General features: G+C 42.1%; 2 protein-coding genes across 6 annotated transcripts in view; both read right to left on the reverse strand.

Annotated features, from left to right (window-relative positions):
• Positions 1-573: 573 nt before the first annotated feature.
• Positions 574-7,772, reverse strand: Nanos (RNA-binding protein nanos). Its single transcript, XM_076320955.1, has 3 exons — positions 7,385-7,772; positions 5,304-5,526; positions 574-4,854 (listed from the first exon to the last, which is right to left on the reverse strand). Exons 1-3 carry the CDS (start codon positions 7,527-7,529, stop codon positions 4,704-4,706), a joined length of 519 nt encoding a protein of 172 aa, XP_076177070.1. The 5' UTR covers positions 7,530-7,772; the 3' UTR covers positions 574-4,703.
• Positions 7,773-12,882: 5,110 nt separating this feature from the next.
• The window catches only part of LOC143143681 (uncharacterized), a 179,285-nt gene continuing 166,649 nt past the window's right edge, over positions 12,883-25,518 (reverse strand). For all 5 annotated transcript variants that reach the window (XM_076305263.1, XM_076305255.1, XM_076305238.1 and 2 more), the window contains 5 exons: positions 20,801-21,073; positions 19,239-19,325; positions 19,091-19,139; positions 18,628-18,886; positions 12,883-16,112 (listed from right to left, as the gene is read on the reverse strand). In XM_076305263.1, coding sequence (XP_076161378.1) covers positions 15,521-16,112; positions 18,628-18,886; positions 19,091-19,139; positions 19,239-19,325; positions 20,801-21,073 — 1,260 coding nt within the window. In that variant the 3' untranslated portion in view covers positions 12,883-15,520. The remainder of the gene's footprint in view (positions 16,113-18,627; positions 18,887-19,090; positions 19,140-19,238; positions 19,326-20,800; positions 21,074-25,518) is intronic.

Here is a 25,518-nt window from a genome sequence, read left to right on the forward strand (position 1 = left end):
CTCAACGAATCGGTTCATAAATTACCAAAAGATTAAATCCGTTTACAAAGAAACAAATAAATGTCACAGTACCGGAAGTTTTATTCAGAAAACAGTCATCAAATCGTACGATACTTCACAAGACTTAAAAATCGAGTGGTAGCTAATAAGTGCACGTGACCTTAAACCCAGAAGAAAAAAAAAGTTGCTATTAACGAGTACAAAGGTGCAAAAGAACGATGCTCGTCGATGCATGCGGCGTACAAAATGCGGACAGTTTCCATGAAACGGTTGGTCACGCGATGTTTAACGACTTATTTAGAAAACATATATATATGTTCTTCTTTTTTTTCTTTTATTATACTCGCGTAACACGTGCGCTACCGATTCCAATCGATCGAGCCAGAATTGTTCTCGCCCGTGTCAGAACAATGGAGTTCGTTTTACTATTAACGATTCCACCGATTACCGGAGGCATCGATGGGTGGTCTACAGTTGGTCGGGTGTATAAACAATTCATACGTAGGGATGACACCGTAATCGAATTCCAATTCGACGCTGAAAAATACAGATGGCCAAGTAAAATGCAAACAGTGTCGTTCAAATTGCAATATACTTTTTTTTAAACATCAATATTCATGATACGAATTATCGGATCATATACACTTAAATAAAAACACAATAATAATAATAACATTATAATAATATAAAATTAATAGTAAGAAAAATTAACGAGACACAAATATATATATGTATATATTACGATACTACGCAAAATTGTACCGAAAGCCCGATACAAAAATGACCAACGCACGCAAATATTATCGTCATCGTATAACGGTTGTAAGTTATCCCGAGTAATGAAAACTAAAATTATACCGTTGCATACGCGTTCGATTCATGATAAATTGAAAAAATAAACATTTCTACTATCGTTACCAAAATTGAAAAATCTCGTTTAATTCTTACGCGATTACATGGCATTGAGGTTGAAATGCAATGGAATTAACATTTGTACAATTCTCGCGGTGAAGGGGCAAGCTCGAAAAGAAGTAGTTAGAGAATATATCTATACGTACATATATACCGACACGGTGAAACGAAACATGGAACGAGCGTATGGAATGCACGCACACTGTAATAACCGTCGTGGAATTAGTTACCTTCGTAACGTCGGTGGGTTCTCGTGGTGCTATTACTACGTTATCACCTGCCGCTCTTAATCGTAAACCACGCTCGCATCGGATTACGCTAACGTCATCTCGACGTTTTATTGTGAATCACTCCACCATCGTACAGCTGCACGGCAACCACGAGAGCCCTCGACTAATTTTCTCTCTCGCGCGTTACGCGCACGTAAATGGTGAATTACGCGTACAAACACGTTTTCCTTTTCACTCCCTTCGTACACGGACGGAGAAGCAGTTTAAAGCGGATAAATTGAATTTGTTGCTTTGCATTCTATCGACTGACTAATACTAAGTACAATACACTCAATGTAATTAATTCGTATCGTCGAGATACGAAATCTCGAGTTAAGAATGTGTGTTTTTAAACCTTGATAACCCTAAGGCTCGATATTGACCAATTCGATGTAGAAATACAACCAAAGTATTTTATAGCTACTCTGTACGAAACAAGGTGGTGAGAAAGACCGAGTCATCGATTGGTTTCGTTATCCAAACAATATTTTGTTTTTCCACACGGTCAAGTTGTCTATCTATTGTACAGTATGCAACTATCAATGGCGTTAACGCGTCTCGAAGAGCAATCGTCGTCCTTATTTGTTACGCATACGCTACAACACACTCAACTACCAATCGTTTCACGTAGGAACTTTGGTTATAAAAAAACTAAATATGGTTAATTAACATTTAATTAACGTACACTCGTTACTGAGTTTGTATCGGTAATTCGATATAAATCTTTGTAAATTGCGTTTAAAAGTTATATAAACACAATACGAATATCCTCGGTCGCGACGTAGAACTCGTACCCGAGGGACGCACACATAAATACACACGTGCACACAAAGCGTGCAGAGTGGGAACGGCAAGGTTTAAAACTTCGTGCGCACAAGGTAGTATCAACGCTTTTAAGACTGTCGAATCGGCGATAAATCTCCGTATGCGGAAACGTTATGGATAAACAACAAGCGGTATCGTTGTATACAAACGTGCTATACTGCTTAGTGTTACCGATTGTACAATTTTTTCGTAGAAATTCTCTTTAATGGAAAATTATTCGTATCGTCGAATCGCTAATTCCATCCGAGGTCCCTTCGATTTCGAATTAAACTAATTAACTATTCTAAGCCTTACACCTTATGTAATATACAATACGTTTTTGAGTATCGAAATCGCAAGTATTATCAAGATATGATACCGACATCAACCCGAACCGAGATTTCGAGGTTAATTAGAAACCGCCACGACTTTGGTTTGCACGCGCTCGCCCCGCTCATGGGTTGTGCTCTCTCTTTGTCTAGCTCGATACTGCACAGGTTATAAGCCATCGTGCACTCTCTTTGTCTATTTCGATTCTGCGCAGGCGCTTTAGAAGTAGCCTGCTAGAATCGTCGAACAAAAAAGCCCACTGCCTGAAACAGCGGCGATCCAACCATCGGTCCATCTAAGTATCGTGAACAAAAGAAGGTAAACACACGACTGTTTTGATATTCCCTCCTGCGACGACCTTCGATGAGACTCACGGTTGGACACACAGGACAGAAGACTTTCGTGCGCAACGAAATTCCGCGAAATCGATGTATCGTGGAATCCACGGAGAACTACTAACCCTATATCTCGACCACCTCTTCGATTCTTACCAGGAGACCCGAGGATCGTACGACGTTGATAAAAAAATGCATCGTTTCTCGCGCGTCACTCTCCGTTCGAAAGTCAAATTTATTTTCAATCGTTTTTTTAACTGGACGCGTTGTAAACAACACTTGCGCTTTCTGGGCGACGTGCTCGCGAAACGAAAACAAGCAACGGGCGATTAGTTATTATTCTACGAATATTACAACACCTCGAAATCCTTTAATCTCCTGTTATTATAATTTGAAGAGGTGGCGGAGGTTCCCCATCCATATACGCGTCGAACTTCGACGAGAATAGTTACGTGTTCGATTCATTTACCGATTATTCTCCGCTTACAAATATATCCTAGAGTCGAGTGGGTTAAAAATTTAACGAACGAGCGCTGCAAACTCGCGTAGACGCGAATCCGATCTCGCGAACATCGCCATTTGTTAGTCTTAAATGCTACCGGGCAATTAACACGTAAAAGGAACTTTAGCTCTCGCTGGCCACAATTGTCGACCACTTAAGAATTAAGTATTTTCTTACAAGAAAGGCTTTCCTGTGTACAGTAAACTACAAACGCAGTCTTTGTATCTATGAGATAATTCGATTATAAATAAAAGAGGACTACATTCTCTATCAGTATGTAGAAAAGTCATTCTAATTCTAATCACCCTCATTTACTTCCGTAAGAGAACATATGTATATATTCTCTGCACTTAATTAGCGAGTTCGATGCAAATCTTATTGTAATTGCTCGTTCCGTGAAATATCAAAGAACAAAAGAATCCAGGTTTATCGTTCGGCTTGGTTTTCAATATGTCTCTCCGAACGACACCACCAATCGAGGTAAAAGTTGCGATCGGAAAGTGTAATAATATTGTTGTTAAACGATTTGCAACGAATCGGTGTTTATGATTTTGTCAACGTCTAATTGTACGATTTTCGTATAAAAAGAATTGTCTTGTTCGTATTATCACAGTGCTCGTTGCTTGTTACAGCACATTAACGTCTAAAATTGTTTGAGAAAAATACCGTACGAGTAAAGATGTCGAAAAAAATTGTATGCCGATGCACTTAAATTCCGTCGGTGTCAATACGTGTAAATGTGTATACGCACTCGATTTAAAAAAAAAAAAATTATTTTTTTTTTTTTTTTCAATATTAAATGCTGACTCGAACCTCGATAAAGGACGTGCACGTCGTCTTCTTTGCGCAATCGGGTCTACGAAATTAATTTTCTTCGTAACGACGACGAAAAGCACGAGATCGATATCATTTGGTAGAAAAGAAAAGGAAGTGTGTACTTTCACCGAGAGTGTATATGGCACGAAAGAATATAAATACAGTTTCTACCAACTATGCAAAGATCTTTGGATGTAGCCTCTTACAGTTTCTCGACAACTCGCGTTACAAGCTCGATGGCGATATCTTTTTTCGTTCGAATGGTAAACGTACCCGATTGTCCCTATACAAGCTATCCCCAAAAAAACACAGATCGTTCGCCTCGAGCTTCGGAAATTTAATTCATTTTTAAAAACGTTTCGACGATAAGAAGAGACGCAGAATAAATTTCCTTCACCGCGTGATAGAAACTTTCGCGTGTTTATTCGAGAGGCTCGATTCGAACACGGTTACAGCCAATATCTGACCGATCGATCGATCAACGAACAGTAACGGTTTCGTTGGACGAATTGTTCTTAGGAATATATTAGATATGTACTGCTTATTAACGTATAATATTACTTTCGTTCGTTGTTTACTTCGAAGGCACGTTTACCTGCCAGCAGATGATACCGGGAACGTTCGAAGATGTCGAATTTCTAGGGCCCGAATAACGAAGCCCTCGAGACGAAAACCGTACATCGTTTTATGGCACTACAACAGCGCAAGACACGTGCAAAGCGTTCCACGTGCGTTTTACTTGATGCGTCGTTTGCCCATCGAGTTTCTCAACAGCTTGAAATCGTTCACCGTTGTCCAGGTTCCAGAGGTCTTGGGCCTCATGGGACAGTACTTGATGGTGTGGGCCGTATCGCCAGACGCGCCACAAATTGGACACTTGTACGCTCTAAGGACAAAGAAAGAAAGAAAGAAAAAAAAAACGGTGTGAATTGCAAGGAACTCCTCTTCGCTGATGTTTCTCGGTTCTTGACGCCTCTTTTCTAACTTTTACGAGCACTCACAACGGAGAGCAACTTCGTAGCTCAATTAACACAATTGGAATTTTCAAATCTCAAAACACACACGGAAAATAAGAAAATTACTTTGATTAACATCGATCGATTCATGTAAGAATAAGTTACGAAAAGAAAAATAAATAAAAGATACGAATAATGATCGATGATAATTATGTAATGTATTATCGTGTGACAGATTCTTGTATCTAACGGAAACAATTTCAATTATTTACAAGAGTAACAATCGACATTGAAAAATAAATTCGAAGATACTAATCGTGAGAGACGAAAATTAACACGAAACGGAATATTATTTTATAATTTTGCTTGTACAATTTACCTCAAGACTGGACACATGACGCGGCCATCAGCGTGTTTCAATAAATGTTCCCGGTAGTAAGTTTCCTCCTCGCCGTTGTTTCTACAGAAAACGCACTCCGTAGGCAATGGTTTTTTATTTCTCTTTCGGCGCGGTGTCATTTCTGGCATACTACCATTGTCCAAATCTGGGCAGTATTCAAAATCGCGGCCATTATGACGGAACTCCTCCATTATGTCTTCGACTACAACAATCACCAAGCAACGTTACAAATATTATACCTAAACGGTACGCGTTAACACGCTGCGTGCCAAGCACTTCGTATCTCTCGAACCTTCCATAGATTCGAACGCTTCGATGGCGGATTTATTGTTTTACGATAATTCTGATTAGCGTCGCGAGTTCGAAATCTCTGCGACTGAACGTGTTAAAATTGACCAACGATCAAATAATTAAAATTTTAAATACGCGTATCGATTCTTAACAAGCGAAACGTTAATAACAATTAATATTTCATGCGGTTAATATTTAACGTTCCAGGGTCGATGAATATATCAGAGCTTAACAAAAAGCGTCTTTTTCAAAGCTACAGAGAAACATTGATACGTATATATATCGATATTAATACTTTTCATTGGATGTGTTGAAATAACGTTCAGATTACAAAAAAAAAGATAGGAAAACAATTACGCGTTGCCTAATTATCACACCGCATCGTTTATTTTACTTCGGGTTTTTTGTCGGTCGAAGGTTCGACAGAACGTAAATCGAGAAAATAACGGCCGTGGTATCGAGTTTCACAGTTTGTAAACAGAATCGTCCTATTTTTGAGATGACGCAGAAACCACCGAGGGGTTACGCTTAACCGAAAAATAAATATGGAATATCATAAATATTCTATGCGACTATCGTTTAAAATGCGCATGTAACGAGAAAAGATTAACGACTTTCGAATCGATTCGTTTATAGGAGATTTTTTTAAATTATCCACTTCGAGACGATAATTAGACTTTGAGAACGTTGATGAATTTTCTTGTAAAATTATTCGGGTAAAATCGTGTACTGTAATCGGGTAGGATTATTTATGTACAAAATTTTGTCGAATCGTTTCGACGAATTCGATTCGTTAAAATGATTCCAGGAATCGTCGCCGGTAACTTGTGCCATCGACACGTTTTAGAATACAGAATTCTTCTTATCGATTCGATTGTTTACAAACTGTTGAACGTATCCGCCAATCGGATCTCAATCCGATGACGCACAATGAATTATGATCGGAATATACAGTTCGAAATTGAAACATTCGTACCGATATTGTTCTAAATCAATATTTGTCCTGACTAAATTTGTTATCATAACAAATCTTCGATCTACTACAAATTGCACTGTCAATTTCAACGTCAAATTGGCCCAAATAACCGTCAAAATGTCGGATTTAACGCGCGGGAAAGTTCGATACCATAATCCGATATACGCAGAACTCAATATCACGAAAAAAAGGACATTATCAATTCTGTGATCACATTCGAACGAATAAGAAAAAAGGAATATGTACATTCTTTCAAATTCGACGCTATAATACGCCATATGATTTATTTCTATCGAAAAAAGTGCTCATCGATGACAGTTTGTAGTAAATGACGGCTGATCATAGTGAAACTTTGTACACAAACTGTCGACGCTATTATATTTTGTAATATGAAAACGAAAGAAATAGAAAATTTGTAAGAATGTATTAAAATACAATCGTATTCTAACGAATAATTTGCTAGAAGTGACTAAAAAATATAAAGCGAAATGGATCGCAATTTATTTAGACAATTACATATTTCTTGGACACGTGGAACGAGAAGAAATTATCAACGAAAAATTGAAAAGTAACAAGTACCATTTACTGTTATCCAACGTTTTATTCGTAGTCGAACGAATTGTGATGTTCGCGTAACTGTGCGACGCAGAACGATTATGTTACGATTTCTTAACACGGCACGCTGCGACACGTAACGAATGAAAAAAATCAGAAACAAACATTGTGCAAGTTACTTTTCCAGAAAATTCTAATTTACATTCGCGACGAAAAAGTGATCGTTGAAACGACTTACCGTTCGGTTTGAGCATAGTTTGTGTCTCGCTCGTGAAATCGGTGAACAATCTTTTTATTTCTTCCTCCAGGCTGGTATTGAACGGATAAAAAGTGACATTCGACACCTGTGGCATCGGAAGTTGTTGCACGATCCAGATATTCATCGTAATGGTGTCAGAGATGAACGCGATATATTCGTGGAAAAAGAACGATTATAAAATCACGCGACTCGAGGTGAAGAGATGCCGATCTGAGACAGATACACAACGAGAAGGGCAAAGGAAAAGTCTCGAATCCGACTTGTATGAGCCTCGAAATTCAACTGAATTCAACTGCTGAGCTTGGATCTCATCGCGACCGCCGAACGCGCGTAGAAGGGGTCCGGTAGTGGGGATGTAGCCTCTCTTTGGGCCCGGAACCATAAACACGCGAATACAATAAGCATAGAAAGCGGCTAATTTGAATTGTTCTTCGCAGCGGTCTTTCCCGAACGGTGTATTTTAAAAATTTAATCCTCGTCTTGCCAACGACTGGGTCTTTTTGGTCCCAGAGAGACTTTTCAATTGCTTATTTGTACCTTTAGTACAACTTTTCTTTGAAATTATGAAAGGTACGGTAAAATAATAGTTTTTGTACAAAATATTTGTGCAAGGTCAAATTATGGGTCCGTTTGGACCCAAGCGTGGTCTCTCTCGCGGTTGTCCAAACCGTTGTTATTGCGAAGGTCGAGATTGCATTATATTTGTAGTCTCTTCTTATTTTGCATCGGTTTAAGCAAGAGGAAATCTTTTTGTACACAATTATTTGTTATTTTCATGATTTCAAAAAATATTTTTCTTTGAAAATTTCGCGGTGTTTGAAAAGTTTTAGGAACATTTCAATTACCCTAGATTCTCAAAATTGGGCAACGAGGGTTAATGCGATTTATAAAATTTGTTCAAGAACCCGATGTTTTCAAGTATCATTTTTTCGGATCACGACGATCGAAAAAAAATAAACAGGAATTTAAGTCGTTCGATGAAAAATACATTCGGTGGCGAATTTGAAAAAAAAAATTTCTCCACGATCGATTATGAATTCGATCTCGGCGATCGCGATCTGGACGAGCAACGTAATTCACGTTACGTCACATTTGTGTCTTTGAGCGCCGTTCGCGCGACAAATCGTGTTTAAAATTTTCACCGGCCACGAGTATAATTCCCAGAAAAATATTTCACGGTCGAGTGGACAATAATCGCCGTTTGATAAATATCGTTTTAAATTCGAGCTCGTACATTGTTCCGGGCCATAAAATAAAAGACAGATTTTTTTCGTATCATTACTTTTTTAATATCCAATTGCATATCGATATTATAAAAATACTCTAAAGAAACGGGCAGTTACGTTACACGCGCTTGATAAACACGTCGATCTCCCCGACGTAGCGTTCGTGGCGACCCGACATTATCGACGGATGAAGATCGTATCGTCTTGGTGCTAAAAATCAAAGAGACAAAAGGATATTCACTAATCTTCATCTTTATTGTTACTGTGTAAATATGTAGGCACTGAACAAATAATGTTTCATAATTTGTTTACAAACATTTACATTTACTGATCTCCTTTTTGTTCAATCATTGAATTCTCTGCGAGCAGCTTGACGACGTTGGTCAAGTCCGCTTTTATTCCATCTGCTCGAACCATTTTTTCGTTAACGTTCTTACACGTAAATACCGTTATCGTCTTTCAGCATTGTATGCACTCGACCCAATTTCTAATTACGATCTCAATATTTTATCAATATATATATATAATATATATATATTTATATATATATATTCGCTTCATTTTGTTGTATGTATACTTTAATCTCTATCCGCTAATATATTGTTCTTCTAGTCTAAAAATTACCACGATTATTAAAGATAATATATACTTCTGGGAAATTATAATTAAAATAATTGTAAATATAATAATATGTCAAACATATATGTCCTGTGTCCATGTGTAGTATGAGTGTGAAAGAGATGACAGAATGAAAAAGAAAAGGGGCTCGGTGATAGATGGTGGGCGGGGTGGGAGTGGATGGCTGGGATGCGGGAGAGGGGGAAGGAGGGAGGGAACTGGATAAAAGGACGCCAGAAGGACGTTGGAGAGCGGAAAGAGGACGTGGATTGCGAAGAAAAGGAAGAACTAGATAATAAACACAAATTCTAAGCTTTGGCTAATAAGAAACAATTGTTCCGCGACGAGTCGAGAACGCGACGTTGCCCGGATCGTTCCGGTATCGGCATCGTCGCGTTCTCAAACGATTTTCCAAAATATCATTGTCTACTACCGTATGCTAAGTTTAATCGAAATCGGTACAAAGTCTTGCACAACAGAGACGAACGATGGGCCGTGAGAGAGGAGTTCTCGTGTACGAAAAGGATGCAACGTGAAACGCGCGCATTAATATATTATTATCGTGACGTTTATGCGTGTGGCGAAAGAAAAATCCGATTTCTTACGTACAGCGGAAAGATAGGAAAGGACGAGAACACAGATCGAGGTGAAGGGAATGGAGGGGTGGTTCGAACTGTTTCATTTTTTTTTTTTTTTTTGTATCGTCTAACCGTTTCAGCCTTTTCTTCGTGTCTCAGGTATAAAACTAAACGGGCGATAAAGCCTTCGTGTAAAACTATACTCCATATACTTTGTTCTCTCTCTATTGTGCTCAAGTGTAACAACTTCTTTGCTATACATGCGCGTTTTATTACAATGTTTTCTCTTCTCTTCGTCTTCTTTTGTATACGTATACACACACAGAGAATTTTTTCCCGTGTATTGAAAAATTGACAGAGGACTCGATTGCGTTTTGTTATACATGAGACACTGACAACGGCGCTGCTGCTGCTGCTGCTGGCTCCCTCAACAACGAAATTTAACGCTTGTTAATTCAACCCACGATTATTATTATTATTTAAATTACGCACGTATCGTCGATGAGGATACCCTCATACTTTTTTCTTCCCCGTTTTGCATTAATTTAATATGATCTTCGTATATGTCGATGTCGCGGTGGTCCGTTTTGGAATAGCTATATATAATTATTATAAATATATTTATACGTGTATATGTGTCTCTGCGTGCGCGTTCGTGCATACACACGCGCGTACAATAATAACGCGCCACGTTTCCTTCTTTTCTTTTCTTTCTTTTTTTTTCTTTCTCCCCCCCCCCCCCACCCACCCCCCTCCCCCACCCTCGATCAGCGCCTGCGCGTGCATACGCGCGTACACGTATACAATAGGTCCATGCGTATTTTTTTTTTTTTATTATTTTGTTTCATTCGTATGAGCGCGTGTAATGCAACGTGTATGTACGTATGTGTGTATATGTGTGCGTGTGTGTGTGTTTCGTGTGTGTCGTGTGTCACAGTGTATACTAGGAATGTACATAGCGTACGTAGATATAATTAGGTTGTGTATAAAACGATGATACATACTAATAATTAATTATTCGTTTATATCAAACGACACATAATTATGATATCGATTTTTTTTTCATTTAGTCTCATGGTACGATGCGCACGGCGGCCCGGGCATCGTTCGCCAATAATAGGCTATATAGTCTTGTCCTGTCTTCTCGTACAATGTCGATGTACTTCCGGCGATCTTGCCTCGGCTGCAAGATCGCGCAGCGTGAGATTACGATTATTACAAGAACCTCCCAAATGAATGGCCATCAGTCTTTGAGTAGTACGGGTTTCACGTACGCGCGTGTACGCATCACCTCTCCGTTTATCGTAAAAAAGAAGAGAGAGAGAGAAAAAAAAAAGAAACAAAGAAAACAATACAAACGTCTCGTTTAAATCGTCGACAGGTAATCGCTGACTCTTTTCTTTCCTTAGTTCTTGCCGCTCAAGGTCACCCCTCCCCACTCCCCGCGCAGCGACGGTACATTCAACGCTGGGGTGGGGGGGCCATCGGCCCGGTGGCCTTGAGCGGTCAATATCTTTCGCCTCCACGGTTTCGCGGAAGAGGGTCAACGACTGCCCGTGTAATTTGTACTCTCGCGAGGAAGACTCGCATTTAAAAATGATCTCGTGTCTTCGGATAAAAGAGAGAAGCATCGTAAAAGGGAAGGAAAAGACTACCGGTTGTTTCATTTGGTGTCCGTATGGACGGCGGCAAAGTAGGATATTTTCCAAGGATCAATGGCCGATGTGAGACTGTACATATATATTTATGCGTACACGTACACACACACGTGTGTATATATATATGTGACAAAAAAAAAAAAAAAAAAAAAGAAGAAAAACAACCAAACGAAAACGATAAATGATCGAGAAAAATTAAAAAATCGAGTTCTTTCCTTTCTTTGTTCAGTGGCTCGACGTTGATCCTCAAAAACATGACCATCCATTCTGGACAATCCGCGTTGATTATTAATATTAAATATTAATACTTCTAGTCGTATACTCTTGCTAGAGTAAAAGTGGTCTTGTAGCGTCCCGATTACTGAGTTTCACCGAGACGTGCATAGGCATACAGAGTGCTTTCAGCGCATGTATTCTTGCGTTCTTGATATGCGATATAGTACTATAACCTAACAAAACTTGTCCTTACATTTCTCATTTGGTATGTCTTAGTCTTATTTTACATAAAAAAAGTGAATAATAATTAATAATTAATAATTAATAATTAATAATAATAATAATAATAATAATAATGATAATGAACGAGAGAGAGAAAGAAACTACTAGTCACTTAATGTACAAGGGTTCGAAATGAGAGACACAATGAAACTCGACGAGAGTTAAATTAATGAGCGAAACAAAATGAACAGATCTATCCTCGACGGTATTTCAACAGTTCACGAATTAAAATATCGAACCGGTGCAAAAGTTCTATCGTATAAAATGATACTTGTACGCGGTAAAATGGTCGGGTCCAGAGCACTCGTAAAGTAATCAAAAGCCCTCGATTGTTCTACGTATCAACTTGAGTTCGACGGCGAAAATAAATGATATAACGTCCACTAAAAAATCGGGGAGGGAGAGGGGGCGGGGGGGGCGGGGGTGGGAAACATAAAATAAAAGGAAGAAAATAAAAAGAAAAAAAAAAGAAAGAACGTAAAATAGCTTCTTCGCGTTCCGGAAAATACTACTCTGTTCCTCGTCACTCTATTCCACCTGGCTCACGGAGCGATCTATCATTTAAACATCATCTTTATCAATTAGTAGTCAGTCGATTTTTAGAATTTTTCTCTAGAGAAAAAGGGATATATATATCTATATATATCTATATATGTATAATGTTCTCACGTTCCCCATGCATTCCACCCGTTCTATATAAACCTACACTTTCTGTATGTACACACTTCACAGTACCGCTTTGTTTTATTTATTTTTTTTTTTTGTTTCGTTTCCATCTCTCCTCGTTATGTCCAAGTTAATTATCCAACAAACACACTGTCTGTGGTTCTCCTCCTCCTCCTCCTCCTCCTCTTCCTCCTCCTTCTCCTTCTCCTTCTCCTTCTCCTCCTCCTCCTCCTCCTCTTCCTCCTCCTTTTTCCACGGCCCTTACAGAATTACACACGGATTCTCCTCGGATTACTTTACAAGTACCCTCCTCGTCGCGTAAGTCCTCCCAAAACGCAACTAAAGTCTTATTATCGTCGAAAAATATCATATATCGAGAATACATCTACTATACTATATAGTTCTTACATAGTGTTTTCATTTTTTTCCCCCTTTTGCTTTGCTCGGCTTCGTCACCACCATCAGCGAACAGGAATACTCGTTTCGTTTTCCAGTCAAAAAAAAATTGTCTCCCGCGCGGAGAAGTACGGTTTTTTCTTTTTAAATAACGTTTCGGTTACTCGCGTTTCCGTGTCCAGTCTCGCGTAGACGACGAAAACGGCGCCCCCTCGATATCATATACGGAAGTAAACTTATAAACGGAAATCGCGAGTTGGCGCGCACCAACCGAAAGGCATCATCGATCGATCGGCATCGAATCGTCACATCGATTATATATCTCTTTCCCGACAGCTCCCCCGTCTGTCTGCATTCATTTATTTTTATTATTTTCTTTTTCCTTTTTTTTAAATCATTTTTCGTTCTACTTTCTTCTCTTCACCGTTACGAGCGAAAGATCCGAACGCTATTGCACGACACTATAAAAATCCAGGCGTTAATATATCCCTCTCCCCTTCGTTTCCCCCAAATTTTCACCTTCTCTCCCCGTTTTAAAAACAGCGATCGAATGCACGTCACGCGCATACACACACTTCTGCGACAAAACAACGTAAGATTAATTTTAGGTCTCGCTACTGCACCGATATTTACAATGGACGTTTAATACGCGTGTGTATCTTCCTTTTTTTTTTTTTTTCTTTTTCTTCGAGATAAATCACCATTTTGTCTATCGATCCGGCAATCGTCGCTTAAATAAAAGCCACTTAAAATCTCTACGGTATATATAACGCACACACACATATATATATATACGTGTATACGTGTACGTATACGTGTACGTAAACGTGTACGTACGTGTACACGTATACGCATACGTAAAGAAAAAAAAAAAAATTAAAGAAAAAAGAAAGCTTGCGCGTAATACCTGAACGTCGCTTCTAAAAATGTATCTCCACATCTCTACGTGCGATAAATTCTATTCGTACATCGTTTGTATAAAAAAAAAAACGAAAAAAAAAAAAACAAAAAAAAAAAACAAAGGGGGACCAAGTGATAGACAGAGACTGTGCGCGAGGAAAAGAAAACGAAGAAACGACGTAACTGTCGTTACAGTTCTCAACGTTCCAGTACGGTGTTCAGAAGCGATCGTTGAGGATTTCTCGCTCCTTCGTCGATGAACATTCGTGTGATCGGGCGGCGTGTGCTTACGAAAAAATGAAAAAACGTTACAAACGAATCACGTCGGCGAACACGTAAACTTTTACAAGACGACTCTAACGATAGTTAAGGCTTCCTCGAGTTTATAGAAGTGTATTATTTTTTTTTTTCTTTTTCTTTTTTTTTTCTGTTTGTTTGTTTCTATGTTTGTTTGTTTGTTCACAGTATTGTTGTCTCGCTATCGTGCCGCGCGACGGTATCGCGACACGCGAAACACGTCTCTATTCCTTTTCGAAGGACCGTCACTCTGGCCAGGGATCACTATAATCCGACGGATCTACTAAGGGGGCGGGGGGTGCGTAATATTGTCGCTCTTTACGTGCTACCATACAGACACATGCGGCAGAAAATAGTCTAGGCATTCTTTTCGCGATACACCCTACGCGCGCATCGTTAATTCAAAAGGAACTTCGATTGAACTTTATTACACGTTTCATTTTCTTTCCCATTGTTTTCATACGTTTCGCCCCAAACGTTTCCCTTGTCACGAAGGCCAAACGCGAATCGATATTTTATCGGCTACCGACGACTCGGATTTAAAGCGAACCAATTTCTGAAGTAACGAAGAACCATATTTTTATGTATATATTTCGCTAGGTACTAACTTTACGAAGGAATTCGCTCTCTAGTTGTCGGACACACTCTGTACTTCTGTTTTTTCTTTTTTCTTTTACTCGGAAAATATATATATAACGCGGCTGGCGTTGCATCCGCGGCGGAGATCATCGTCCAAGCGGACCCAAAGGCACACGAATCGGGGGCGTTGGGTCCGACGCGAGTCAGCCTCTAAAGATCACCTCCGGGCTTACTCTCTCCGATCTCCATTTCGCGTGTTCCAAGGCTCTCTCTCTCTCTCTCTCTCTCTCTCCCTCTCACTCTCACTCTCTCCCTCTCTCTCTCTCTCTCTCCCCTCCGTCCTCGATGCAACTCCAGCCAGGTGCCACGAGGACGATCGTACACGCGAGATTGTCTAAAAGCTACTCTCTGCTGGCGTGCGCGGAGCGTCAACGAATGGGAGGAGAAGGCAGCGACGATAAAAACACGTATTTCTTAACGGGACGACGACACGCGTTTCTCTCTCTTCGTCTTCATCTTCGTCTTCGTCTTCGTCTTCTTTTTCTTCGTCTTCGTTTTCGTCTTCTTCTACTTCAAATGAAAATTCGTCAGAAAGCGAGTAAACACGTTCGAATAGAAACTGCGCGGGCACAGCTCGGACCTGTTGTAGCTAGCGCTCGGTGCACGGGGATTCGCCGGTTGCAGATAAGGCCTGAATAGTTAGGGTTTACTGTTGTCGTTGTTTAACGACAGTTGGTCGGTGATCTTCTGTTGTTGCTGCAACGATTGTTGCTGCTGCGTCGGTTGTTGCTGCTGCGTCACCTCGCTGACCGCCCCGCCGCTCATCAGTTTCGCGTTGTTGTTCTCCGTGTTCGAGACTTTCGCGTACTCCCGTTTACGGGGCGTGTTCTCCGTCTTGACGATCGTGATGTCCGGGTTGTTCTCAAGCACGGAGGTGGCCGCTTTCGGCACCGACGTCGCCACATCGATGTAACCGCCGCCCTCGCGCTTTATCGGGGTGGAGGTGGTAGGTGTCCCCGTGGTCGCGGCGTTCGCGTTGATCTTCTGCAGGATGTCGTTCATCGTGTCGTTGTTCTCCGGCGTCTCGTTGTTCCCGTCGACCGCGCCGGACGCCACGCTCAGATCACCGGCCAGGGAGATCCTGTCGGGGCCCTGGAGCGTCGACAGATAGGTCGCCAACGTATGGACGGTCACATTCAGGAACTCGGCCGCGCGGAACAACGTGATCTCCTTCCTTCGGAGCTTGGCGAGCACTTCCGCCGGGCCTGGCTCGGACCAGAAGTCCCTCACTCTGCAAACAGACGCTTTCTTACTTCGCGGCGATGTCGGTCGCGGTCAACTGACCCCTTCTCGATAACGCGGACTCGGTCGCGGATAATGTCACGTTGTCGCTTTAGTTTCTTTTTTTTTTTTTTTATCTCCTCGTGCGAATTACTGGTTGCCTCAATCGAGTTGCTTACGCGTTGCTGGATATGCGATCAGCGGGACACCTAGCGAGTCTTTCGACTCGAGAGGAGGCTCTCAGTCGCCAACCAACTCGGTGTACTTTCTATGATCGAGGACATTGTCGTCACGCGGGCTTCGAATCGGGATTTAACGAACCTACTCTCGGGTAAATTGAATACATGTACTGTGCGCGGTTCGCAAGATGTCCTGTGAAACGGTACAGGGCCTTGTTTCGCATTGCAAGTGACTCGGTTGACTCCATCTGACAATTCTCGGACACGTGGAGGCTCTCGATCGCTAATCTACTCGGTGTACTTTCTCTGATCGAGGACATGTCGTCACGCGGGCTTCGAATCGGGATTTAACGAACCTACTCTCGAGTAAACTGAATACATGTACTTGCGCGGCTCGCAAGATGTCCTGTGAGACGGTACAGGGCCTTGTTTCGCATTCTTTTAGAAAGACGATCAGTAGGACAGAGACAAGTGACTCGGTTGACTCCATCTGACACTTCTCGGACACGTGGAGGCTCTCGATCGCTAATCTACTCGGTGTACTTTCTCCGATCGAGGACATTGTCGTGACGCGGGCTTCGAATTGGGGTTTGAACATCATACTCTTGGAAAATCGAATACACGTACTGTACATGGCTCGCAAGAAGTCATTGTTTCGCATTGTCTCAATGAAAAAGACGATCCGCGGGATAAAGAACAAGTGCCTTGGCTGACTCCATCTAACACTTTTAACCTTTTGGCTCCTTGAGGAGGTCGCTACCCTATTTGGTGTGCTTTCTCTAGTCGAGGACATCGTCGTGACGCGAGGTTCGAATTGGGGTTTCATAAACGTGCTCTTGGAAAATTAAATAAATACATTTACTGTATACATGTAACGTGCTCTTGGAAAATTAAATAAATACATGTACTGTACACATGTAACGTACTGTTGGAAAATTAAATAAATACATGTACTGTACACATGTAACGTACTCTTGGAAAATTAAATAAATACATGTACTGTACACATGTAACGTACTGTTGGATAATTAAATAAATACATGTACTGTACACATGTAACGTACTGTTGGAAAATTAAATAAATACATGTACTGTACACATGTAACGTACTCTTGGAAAATTAAATAAATACATGTACTGTACACATGTAACGTACTCTTGGAAAATTAAATAAATATATGTACTGTATACATGTAACGTACTCTTGAAGAATTAAATAAATATATGTACTGTGCACTGCTCGCAAGAAGTCCTGCGAGACAGAGGTTCGCTTCGCACTATCTCAGTGAGAAAGATGATCAGAGGTACAGTGACAAGTGTCTCAGCTGACTCCACCTAACCTAGACCTAACCTTTTGGATTCGAGGGGAAGCTCTCGGTCTCCACCCAACTCGGTGTATTTTTTCCAATTCAGGACATTGTCGTGACGTGGAATTCGAACCGGAATTTAACAAACTTTTGGAAAATGAAACACATGTACTGTGCACGACTCGCAAGAATTCCTACGAGACGGTACAATGGCTCGCTTCGCACTATCTCATTCTCGATACGTCTCTGGTTGCTTCGTCACTCGACTCGGTATAGTTTATTACAGCTGATGCTACACTGCGCCAACAAACGCGCAGCCAACAAAGTTCCGTTTCTATGCACTCCGACCAATCGAATCCATATTCCTTCCGCGGGACTTCTCGTCAGCTGTGCACAGTACACGAAACATCGAAAGAAAATACGTTACGCATTAATTTGAAGGACTCCATCGAGGCGCCAGTTCCCAATAACGAAAAACTTTCAAGTGCAAAGTGTTAACTGTTCCGTAGCCCCCACTACCGCCCCACTTCGTCTCGACGTACTTGGACGCGCGATTGGTAGTAGACGAGTACCATCCCGGCCAATGATACACCGCGGCTTAAGACCACGTGTGCGTAGAGGCGTGGCCAATCCGCTACCAATCGTGCGACCCTCTCCCGCGTTCGTCGTCTTTCCAGCAACGCGTAGTAGTGCTGGCCGCCTCGATAATCGCGCGAATGCTTTCAATTGTCTCAACTATTGCAACTATCGATCAACGAAGTGCTCCCAGGTGACTTCTCCGAGTCGATTCCCGATCGATCCGACGATCCCTGGGTACTTAAAGTAAACCCGGTACGAAATGGATGGTGCGCGCCACCGATGTTCCAAGATCGTGGATCACGGCTACTAGCCGGTATCAATTGCCTACCGGATAAGGGTGTTTCGAAATCGGGATTCCCCGAACTGGAAGTTACGAGTACGCGAGATCCGCTCGTAAAGCACGGAGGAGGCAGTAACCGGTCGCGAGTAAAGGCGGATCGAGCGTCGGTCGTCCATTTACCTATACGGATGTTTCAGGCAGCCGTAACTGTCGCGATATCTGCCGTAGAGGGTTCCGTAGGACACGCCGAGTATCTCGGCGGCAGTCTTCATTTCCAGTTCTTTGCTCTTAATGGCGTCCATAACGCGTCGCGTGAACGGCTCCTCCCAGAACTCTTGGCGGCGTCCCGTCGTCAGGTAATCGTTCATCTTCACGACGTCTCGGAATTGCTCGGGGATCGATGGGTTCGTGGCGTTGGAATTCGAGGGCGTGGAAAACACTGCGGCAAAATCAAACACGTGGTGTTAGAGACACACACTCGGGCTCTAGAGGGTACGTCGAGGGTAGACGCGTGGCACGCGCGTCTGGTTTGTGTCTTTTTTTTTTCTCTCTCTTTATCTTGTGAAAATTGTCACACGTCGAAACCGGATGGTAAGAGTCGCGATGAAAATCATAGCGATTTGCCCTGTTCGTCGTCACGTACCTTTCTTTTCCTGATCGCATATGCTGTCGTCCTTGGACATGTACGATAGCTGCAACACAGGACAACGATTGGGGTTAGTATCAATCGCGACCGATACGGTGGTGGCTTTTGTAAATTAATTAGGAATCGTGGGACGAGTGTCTCTTACCACCGGCAGTGGCGTTTCGTTACTCTCGTTGATCATCATCTCGTCGTCCCAGCTCTCGTGGTCGCCGGCCTCGCTCATCATTTCCTCCTGGGAAATCGAAAAGGTTAGAACACGGTGGTACTCGCGACGACTGTCGATCGTAGGACGAAAGAAAGATCGGTGTTGGGTACAATCTCGTTTATCCGTGACATGAGAATTCGGGTAACCGAGCTGTTCACGCAGAGATCTATTAGCATCTCTTTAGTCTTTTCTTATTAATTCGGATAGTAATGAGAAGTAATGTTTTGCTAATTTGTATCTTGGTAATTTATTATTAATTCGATAGTAGTGATAATAGAGACAAGCAGTTAACAGAGATCTATTAGCATCTCTTTAGTCTTTGCTTATTAATTCGGATAGTAATGACAAGTAATGTTTTACCAATTCGTATCTTGGTAATTTCTTATGCATTCGATAGTAGTGATAATAGAGACAAGCAGTTAACAAAGATATATTAGCATCTCTACCATTTTTTCTTATTAATTCGTATAATAGAACAGTTCCAATAATAGAGAATCATTATTATCTCTACCTTTTCTTATTATTAAATTGTTCGGAAAGTCATTTCGTTTTTTTTTTTTTGGTGAAAATGAAACATGATTTTTTTAGAGTGTATAAACATTTTATTAAATTATATGTTCTTCATTTTGTAAAACGAAATGACTTTCCGAACAACCCAATAGTTGGGATTATAGAACAGTTCGGATAAGAGATATATATATTAGCATTTTAATCATCTTTTCGTATTAGTTGGAAGAACGGAAGCTTTGGATAACCGAGATTATTTCGTGTGTTACGTTCTAAGACGATCGATCTTTGTTTCGTCCAGGGCGATAAAAGTTGAGGACGAATCGTAAACGTTCGTTCACCGTAAACGCGTGAACGATAAAAATCGAGGATTTAGAAACACGGTTAGGATTTTTCGCTTGGAATTTAATTTCCCAATTTGAACAACTGGGAATTTTAATTTCCCAATTTAAATAACGGGGAATTTCAATTTCCCAATTGGAACAACTGGGAATCTTAATTTTCCAATTTGAACTGGAAATTTTTATTTCCCAATTTGAACTGGGAATTTTAATTTCCCAATTTGCACACCTGGGAACTTCAATTTCCCAATTTGAATAACTGGGAATTTTAATTTCTCAATTGGAACAACTGGGAATCTTAATTTCCCAATTTGAACTGGGGATTTTTATTTTCCAATTTGAACTGGGAATTTTTATTTCCCAATTTGAACTGGGAATTTTAATTTCCCAATTTGCACAACTGGGAACTTTAATTTCCCAATTTGAATAACTGGGAATTTTAATTTCTCAATTTGAACAACTGAGAATGTTAATTTCTCAATTTGAACAACTGAGAATGTTAATTTCCCAATTTGAACAACTGAGAATGTTAATTTCCCAATTTGAACAACTGAGAACTTTAATTTCCCAGAATGAACAATCGTTCTGTTCATCGTGAGCGTTAAACATCTACGTCGCGAAGTCAGAGAAACCCGAGGCCGACGGCCGACGTACATTTCCGGTGATGCAGGTGATTTTCGGCGTGAAGACGTCGTGGGCCGAGGGTGGATCGTCCAGGGGCGGACGCCCCCTGCGTCTCTGCTTCGGAGGGGGCGGTTCTTCGGCGTCCCCTTCCCTGAGGACCGTCTCGACGCCCGGAGGCGCCGCGCCGGGACTGTGACCGCTGTTGCTCAGGTCGTTCTGCGACGAGTCGCTGCGCCAGCTCACCTCGGCCAGACCCTTGATGTGCAAATCCTCCGCGGTTTTCAGCAGGGACGACAGTCTCGTCTGGAAGGATCGACAGACGTCTTTAATCATGTGCACTAGAGGAGAAAACCCCCGTACGTTTTCTACTGCGATCGGAGACCTCTTTCTTGGTTCGAAATGCTCGAATCGGAGACTTTACTCTCGGTTCGAAATATTCTCGGTTCAAGTCGTAGACATCTCGGTTAAAACGGTAAAAACTTATCTCGGTTCGAATTGGAAATATCTTTCTCGGTTCAAGTCGTAGACATCTTTCTCGGTTAGAAGTGTTCGATTTGAAGACTTTTTTCTCGGTTCGAAATATTCGAATTGAAGACTTTTTTCTCTGTTCGAAATATTCGAATCGAAGATTTTTTTCTCGGTTCGAAATATTCGAATCGAAGATTTTTTTCTCGGTTCGAAATATTCGAATTGGAAACATCTTTCTCGGTTGGAAGTGTTCGAATCAGAGATTTTTTTCTCGGTTCGAAATGTTCGAATCGGTGACCTTTTTCTCGGTTCGAAATATTCGAATCGGAGACATCTTTCTCGGTTCAAAGCGGAGACATCGTTCTCAGTTCGAAACGGACATATCTTTCTCAGTTCGAATTATTCGAATTGAAGACTGTTATCTCGGTTCGAAATGTTCAAATCGGAGACCTATTTCTCGATTCGAAGTGTTCAAATCGAAGACTTTTTTTTTCGGTTCGAAATGTTCGAATCGGAGATATCTTTCTTGGTTCAAAGTGTTCGAATCGGAGATATCTTTCTCGGTTCGAAGTGTTCGAATCGAAGACTATTATTTCGGTTCGAAGTATTCGAATCGGAGACTTTTCTCTCGATTCGAAATATTCGAATAGGTAACCTCGTTTCGAATTGGGGACATCTTTCTCGGTTCGAATTGTTCGAATCGAAGACTTTTTTCTCGGTTCGAATTGAAGACTTTGTCTTCGGTTCAAAATGTTGGAATCGTTGACCACTTTCTCGGTTCGAATCGGAGACATTTTCTCGGTTCGAATCGGAGACGTTTTTCGAAATATCCGAATCGAAGAGCTCATTCTCGATTCGAATCGGGTCGTCTCGAAAATTTCTACAGTGTGATTCTCTCGCCAATAGACTCGCAAACGTCTAAAAACGAGACTCACCGAGGTGTTTAGGCGGCGATACTGTTTTTGAATAACCTGGCGTACATTACTCTACAAGATCGAACGTGAAAAGATGCTACGGAACCTTGAGTCCAAAACAATTTTATCGTCGGCATCTAAACGCTTCAGCGATAATCCCGTGTTTGTATACAACGACGAACTGGCCGATGTCCCTGTTGCGTCATCGACTGGTCGACGACGATTATACTACAGCGGAGATTGATGTATTTGTAAAGTTTGTGAACTAAGAAAGAGACTCGTTGGAATGTTTAGACGGCGATACTGTTTTCGAATACACTGGTGTACATTACCCTGTACGATCGAAAGCGAGAAGATGTTGCCGAATCTCGGGTTCAAAATAACTTTATCGTCGACAGATTAATCGTTGTCCAGATTAGGTGTCCAAATACTCGAACGAAACGAATCGAATCGTATTCGGTTGGAATAGTCGAAACGGTTCAAGCAGATCGAAGGAATCGAGCAATTCGAAAATGAAACGAGTGTAGCTCGAATTGAAACGAGTGTAGTTTACATTGAAACGAGTGTAGTTCGAATTGAAACGAGTGTAGCTCGAATTAAAACGAGTGTAGTTTATATTGGAACGAGTGTAGTTCAGATTGAAACAAGTATAGTTCGAATTGAAACGAATGTTGCTTAAATTGAAGACTATAGCTCGAATTGAAATGAGTGTAGCTTGGGTTGAAACGAGTGTAGTTCGAATTTAAACTAGTGTAGTTCGAATTGAAATGAGTGTAGCTTAAATTGAAACAAGTGTAGTTCGAATTGAAACGAGTGTAGTTCGAATTGAAACGAGTGTAGTTCGAATTGAAACGAGTGTAGCTTGAATTGAAAGGAGTGTAGTTCGAATTGAAACCAGTGTAGTTCAAATTGAAATGAGTATAACTTAAATTGAAACAAGTGTAGTTCGAATTGAAACGAGTGTAGCTTAAGTGGAAACAAGTGTAGCTTAAATTGAAACGAGTGTAGTTCGAATTGAAACGAGTGTAGCCTAAATTGAAACGAGTGTAGCTTAAATTGAAACGAGTATAGTTCGAATTGAAACGAGTATAGTTTAAATTGAAATGAGTGTAGCTTAAATTGAAACGAGTGTAGCCCAAATTGAAACAAGTGTAGCTTAAATTGAAACGAGTGTAGCCCAAATTGAAACGAGTGTAGCTCGAAAGAATTGAACGATTCGAAAGAACTCATCGACTCAGACACACGCATGCGTATTTCAATTACACCTAATACGCACAATTATTTCAAACATCATACGATTCGTTCGAAGCATTTACAACGCTCGATAGCTTCCGGCTACTTGTTTCAATTCGAGCTACTCGGTACATCCAAGCTGCTCGGTTTCTTCGAGCTCGGTTCATTCGAGTATCTCGATTCGTTCGAGTTCTCGAATCGTATCGAAAAACCGAGTCTCAACACTGTTCGAATACATCCCAGTATCCGAACCCACCCGTGATTCGAACGGTAATCGAATTTCGCGCAACGCTCGGCGTCTCGAAACGCGCGGGTTTTCCGCGGGCTACCTCCGTGACCTACCACGCGATGTAGACACGTCCTCCGACTAATCAAGGTAAGTACCGCGTACCTTCTTTTTAGCTCGACATTGGCCCGAGTTTAACCGTTCCTTGGCAACTCTTGCCAACCAAGGCGGCAATATATTTAACCGGTGCTGCTTTCAATATTCCCCCACCGGGCCACCGAATACCCCCACACCCCCAGTTAGACGGTACGAGCATAAATGGAATAATATACGTCCCGTTTCAACGTTTCTGGCACGGAGCTTCTGGCTACCGCCATTTTCGCAACGTTCCGGGCGTTTCTTCGGCGCATCGTCTCCGAGAGAGAAGGAAAGATCGTAAGAAATTTTCCCGGACTGCCGCCGGAGCCAGGTAAATCTAATTACCCCCCCAACGACCCATCCCCTCTCGTTCACGTCGTCCCGTTCCACGGACGAGCGGAAAAGCTGGAGGAAAAAGCGATTACGCGGGAATAGTAAAAATTAGTGATTCCATTAATCCTGGCGGCTTCAATTTGCGCGGGCAAAACTCGCGGAGCTCTACCAAGAGGAACGGGGTGGCGATATGGGGGGGTAGAGGGAGGGTTAGGTAGGTTGGCTGCTGGACTAGCTCGTGTTTCGGGTAGGGGAGGGGAGGGGGAGGGTTAGAGCAGGCGAATAATAAGGCAAAAGCCGATATCGGGGAGCCCAGCTGCGCGCGGAACGGCATTGGGCGGAATAGGTCCAATTATTATTTGCCAATTTTCACCGCAATAATGCCGGCGCGACCGAGAGAATGCTAAATAATATGGGAACTTTCTACAAACGGCGGTGCTCGTTCGTTGGTTGGTTCGAGCTCGCGCTCGCTCGCTCGCTCGCGCGGCTTTCTATCGGCCGCGGCCGGAATTGGAAAAATGCTTATGTGGGTCAGCGTCTCCGGCGGCGCGACCGGGAATAATGTGTATTTCAGAAACCGGCCGCTTTCGTTTCTCCGACGGGCGGAGTGGCGGCGGAAAAAGGCGACGCTCGCGAATACGATCGAGACGCGAGGAGCCGCGCGCTACTACGCCACCACCGATCGAGCGGATCCGACAGCCAGCCAGCCGGCCGACCGGCCGGCCGCGCGCGCTCGTGATGCACGACGAGGACGAGGGGATCCCCGTTCGTGGTGCTCGGTGGATTTTCACCCGGGGGCCGGATTTTTCGCGGGACCGAGGAGAAAGCCGAACCCGACCGTCCGATCACGAATAGAAATCCCGGAAGAACGAGTGTGCTCTCGGTTCTCATCGGGAGGGGGATATCGTCTTCCATCAGGGGGAAGGGGGGTGGGAGAGACGGCTCTAGAGAAGAGAGATACTATTCTGGAGATCTCCCCGGGGGGCGGACATTATTGAAGGGGAGAGACATCTTTGGTGAGGAGAGATACCTTTGGTAAGGAGAGACATGACTTCTTGAGAAGGGTTTCTGGAGAGGAGGGACACCACTAGAGAGGAGAGACATCTTTGGAGAGGAGAGATATCTTTGGTTAGGAGAGACATGGCTTCTTGAGAAGGGAGAGACACCTATGGAGAGGAGAGATGTTTCAAGAGAAGAGAGATTCCTTTGGAAAGGGGAGATAAGGTTTTTTGAGAAGGGTTTCTGGAGAGGAGAGACATCTCTGGAGAGGAGAGGCATATTTGAGAGGAGAGATATCTTCGGTAAGGAGAGACACGATTTCTTGAAAAGGGAGAGAAACCTATGGAGAGGAGAGATGTTTCAAGAGAGGAGAGACACCTCCGAAAAGTAGGAATAAGATTTCTTGAGAAGGGTTTCTGAAGAGGAGAGACACCACT

This window comes from Ptiloglossa arizonensis, chromosome 1 (genome assembly GCF_051014685.1).
Source record: "Ptiloglossa arizonensis isolate GNS036 chromosome 1, iyPtiAriz1_principal, whole genome shotgun sequence".
NCBI lineage: Eukaryota > Metazoa > Arthropoda > Insecta > Hymenoptera > Colletidae > Ptiloglossa > Ptiloglossa arizonensis.

Coding starts and splice junctions, on each gene's coding strand:
- Nanos (XM_076320955.1), bottom strand. CDS start 7,529: ATGAATATCTGGATCGTGCAACAACTTCCGATGCCACAGGTGTCGAAT. Junction 5,527..7,384: donor AACTATGCTCAAACCGAACG/GTAAGTCGTTTC, acceptor TGATTGTTGTAG/TCGAAGACATAATGGAGGAG. Junction 4,855..5,303: donor GTCATGTGTCCAGTCTTGAG/GTAAATTGTACA, acceptor CTTTGTCCTTAG/AGCGTACAAGTGTCCAATTT.